This window comes from Cibotium barometz, chromosome 12, assembly GCF_041138505.1.
Source record: "Cibotium barometz isolate CiBa-2024 chromosome 12, ASM4113850v1, whole genome shotgun sequence".
In the NCBI taxonomy this organism is placed as follows: Eukaryota; Viridiplantae; Streptophyta; class Polypodiopsida; order Cyatheales; family Cibotiaceae; genus Cibotium; species Cibotium barometz.
In genome coordinates, this window is record NC_141057.1 from 46,404,479 (window position 1) to 46,408,150 (window position 3,672).

The 3,672-nt window shown below is 44.3% G+C and overlaps 1 protein-coding gene across 1 annotated transcript; it reads right to left on the minus strand.

Annotated features, from left to right (window-relative positions):
- Positions 1 to 416: 416 nt before the first annotated feature.
- Positions 417 to 3,093, minus strand: LOC147633488 (uncharacterized). Its single transcript, XM_086806579.1, has 2 exons — positions 2,403 to 3,093; positions 417 to 2,001 (listed from the first exon to the last, which is right to left on the minus strand). The coding sequence occupies exons 1-2, from the start codon at positions 2,740 to 2,742 to the stop codon at positions 692 to 694; spliced, it is 1,650 nt and encodes a 549-aa protein (XP_086662705.1). The 5' UTR covers positions 2,743 to 3,093; the 3' UTR covers positions 417 to 691.
- Between the last annotated feature and the right edge of the window lie 579 nt (positions 3,094 to 3,672).

Consider the following 3,672-nt stretch of genomic DNA (forward strand, 5'->3'; position numbering starts at 1 on the left):
ACATGCTCAGCTGGTCATTTGACAGGCATTGAAATCTTTCATAAACCCCATGGCCATCCTCATGAAAAAGAAACTTAAGTTCGTAACAAAATCCGCCAGATGAATTGAAATATTTCTCAGCATCCAAAACTCACAAAAAGATGGGTCGAAGGTCAAGTTAAAACACAATGCAAACATGTCAAACATGACAGTAGTAAGGCCTAAATTTTGAGCTTACACATGTGATTAAAAACTTTTCCACATCAATTTCTACTGCTTGGACTGCACAAGACTATCACATCTGAGGCCACCCCTGCTTAAACATGTTACTTGCAACAGAAACCTGATGTGGCTGGTGAACCTGACATGTCAAGTGGAGGCACTATGTTTAAATCATGAACTCTTGTAGGAAATGATGTGCACTATGAGGGATTTGATTATTATAAGCAACACATATCTCATTAAATTTTGGATAACAACGCATCCCTCTCATATACTCACAACGGGGCACTAGTCCAACCTTCTTGCACCTAAAAGAAAACATTACATAGAGCATAACAAGCTGTACCAAGCTGTCTTTGCAGCAAGAACTTATTCACTATATTAATCTATCTATACCTACCAGCTTGCCTAATGTGTCTTGAAATTTTGAATATATGAAAGAAAATTCAGCAGCCAGCACCTAATGGTGTGGCCGTGTTTGTCTAGCAAACTAACACGACGCAATATCCTCAAAGTTCCACAGACAAAAGGGAGCCTCGTCCATGTCCGAATAACTAGAACTGTAACTCGTCAGCGGCTGCTGAGCAGCCGGATAGGAAGGCGTCGTCAGCTTCAACAGTACATCCAGCAAAGCTCTCTCTTGTGCATGCTTCCATTCATTAAGTTTCAAAATATCTGCATTTTGTGGGGTGGGCTGGATTGCAGGCGAGGCTGGATTACTCAAATTTGCAAGTCTCTCTCCTTCACAAGCTTCCTTGTCATGAAAAGTGCTTGATTGACAAGGCGAAAAGTACCCTTCTTCAGCTCCAAACTTGGGTACTTGAAGGATGGTATCAGACATATTGATGGCAGAGGGTCCTAAATTGAACTCGAGTGAGGTCAGACTCTGCTCTTCACTTTTGCAAGTGGGATGCATCTTGGGGCTTAATGGTACCTTTTCTTGCTTCAAGGGAAAATCCACCTTAGTCATGCTTGACATCGGGTGAGAAGGTGCAGATAAAGTAGTAGGGCCATGCAGCCCTTTAGAAGCCCCGGTGAGCATGGTAGCACAGACAGCACTCCCAAATGAGCTACTGTTGATCGAAGCACAAGTTGAGACGAGGGAAGAGCAGCCCCGGAGGGCCGATTCGGTGCAATGGGAGAAGACCGGTAGGTGCTGGAGACGGTCGTCTTGAACCATAAGGGGACACTCCTTCACCACCGGTATGTTTGGAAGTTCAGCTTGCCAACTGTAGTTGCTAGGAGATAATTCATCCTTCTGCTGGTTAGCCTTGGACAAACAATTACTAAATTCCTCCACATTGGAACGAAACGATTCCGAAGACCAAAGCCGGCCACTGTCAGCACAGTTACCCATCTTCAAACCCTTGGACGATAACAAGCTCGTTTTCTCACCATCACCCAAAGAAGCATCGAGAGAGAGCTTACCACATGCATACTTATGTCCTAAGGGTTCACTATCCATCTCCATAAAAACTGCTTCCTTCTTGATGCCACCATTCATCTTGGAAGAAGGGTTAAAGGGTTTTTTCACCTTCTTTATATCCTTTCTGCATTGGGGTGCTTCATCAATGAAGTTTAGCTTGGCTTTTTTCCCTCTGATTTTTCTAGCTGCAGCATCATAAGCGCGGGCCGCCTCTTCTGCAGTGTCAAATGTGCCTAGCCACACTCTTACCCCCTTCCTAGGATCCCTGATTTCGGCCGCCCATTTTCCCCAGGGCCGCTGCCTAATGCCTCTGTACAGATGCTTCCTTTTCCTCCCAACGGCCTTCTCTGTTGAAGTCTCGGGTGATTCTGGGCCTGCATGGCCATGTACACACATATACAAGTTACACAAGCACAATTTGTGGCCACAAAACAAATTCCAACAAAAAGTATATATCTCCAGAGAAAAACAGTTTAAGTGGCATATAAAAAAAGTAATTGGAAGTCAAGTTGGACAGAAGAAAAAACTAGTGAATGCCTGCATTCAAGTGCATGCAAATTCTCTCTCTCTCTCTCTCTCTCTCTCTCTCTCTCTCTCTCTCTCTCTCACACACACACACACACACACACACACAGAGACCCCCCCAAAACAAAAAAAAAGAAACCTCCAAAATTGGACAACCAAAAAGCTGTTTTCTAAAAGAAAATGCATACACTTAACTGCTTGCAATTTTGTTTTGCATTTTTAGCTTCAAAATCTTTGAAAATTAGCATACCAGAAATCTTGCTTTCACTTTGTGGCTGCAGGAGGAAGGCAGGTGTTTCCTTTGCAGGGAGGAACACATCCTGGAAATTCTCATCTTGGGCGATGCCCACATACTCCAAATTCTCAGGCTCAACAATTTGGGCATCAAGAGCAACATCTGTTGTTGTTGTTGTGTCTGTGTCAAAGCACTCTAGGCCAACAAAGGGTTTGTCTTCCCACCTACCCTCAGAGATGGGGAGGTCATACAGCATGTCTGCAAACTTGGACCACTCAAAGTCATGGGCAGCAGCACCTCCATTGCCCGGGCCAGGAGAAGCTATCAAGTTGGAGATGATGGAACCCCTACACATGGTTTGAAGCACAAAAAACGCAGGAAATGCAAAAGACTCAACACTACAGAAGATTAAGAGGTGGATTAAGAGGAGAAGTTTGCATTAGAAGTTAGTCTACTACAATGGGGATTATATAAGATTTGCTCTTGTTTGATATGATAGAGGCGTAGAGGTGTAAAGAGAGAAGGAAAGGGGATTGATGGGAAGGCAGGCGAGATTTCTGTGCGACGGTGCGGATGGATGGTGATGGTACATGATGATGATGGGGAGGTGTTTATTATGGAGAGCCCTCTGTACAAACAGCTGGTGCATGCATAGAGTTTACAAACCTTCTATCACCTTGCAAGTGGGAGGAGAGGACTCCCCCTTGTATGCTGTTCATCATCGTGGAGGAGGTTATACCTTTATGGCCCATGAAGTGATTTTTTTTTTAAAGTTAACATTTATTCCCCTCGGAGGGTGCATTTGTGCATGTCCTGTGTGTGCTGCCGTCCGTCGTGTAGCCCCTAGGTATCGAACCTGGGTCCTCATCGTGGAACCCAACGGTTCTACCGGTTGAGCTACACGCTCGTCCTTGTTACACACACACCATCAAGTGTGGGTGGTGAAGTAAATACAACATGCACATCCTACTGATTCTCAACCACATTAATTCTACATTCGAAACTTACTACACATCTTTTACATGCCTATAAAACTCTCTCATTAAAAAGTGCAACACTCTACCACCCTCTTGTCAAAAGTGGCGCTTTGTGTGATTGGAGATTCCGTGTCCATAGTCCTTTGGTTGCCCAAGCTTTCCATTCTTATGGACACTAGGTGGCATCCTCATAGCAAGCAGCTTTGTGTGTGTGTGTGTGTGTGTGTGTGTGTGTGTGTGTAAGTACTCACTCTCCAAGTTTAGTTTTTCTAAGGTTTAGATTGTCTATTCAAAAGAAAAAGTTGGGC

Coding starts and splice junctions, on each gene's coding strand:
- LOC147633488 (XM_086806579.1), bottom strand. CDS start 2,742: ATGTGTAGGGGTTCCATCATCTCCAACTTGATAGCTTCTCCTGGCCCG. Junction 2,002..2,402: donor AAGTGAAAGCAAGATTTCTG/GTATGCTAATTT, acceptor ATGGCCATGCAG/GCCCAGAATCACCCGAGACT.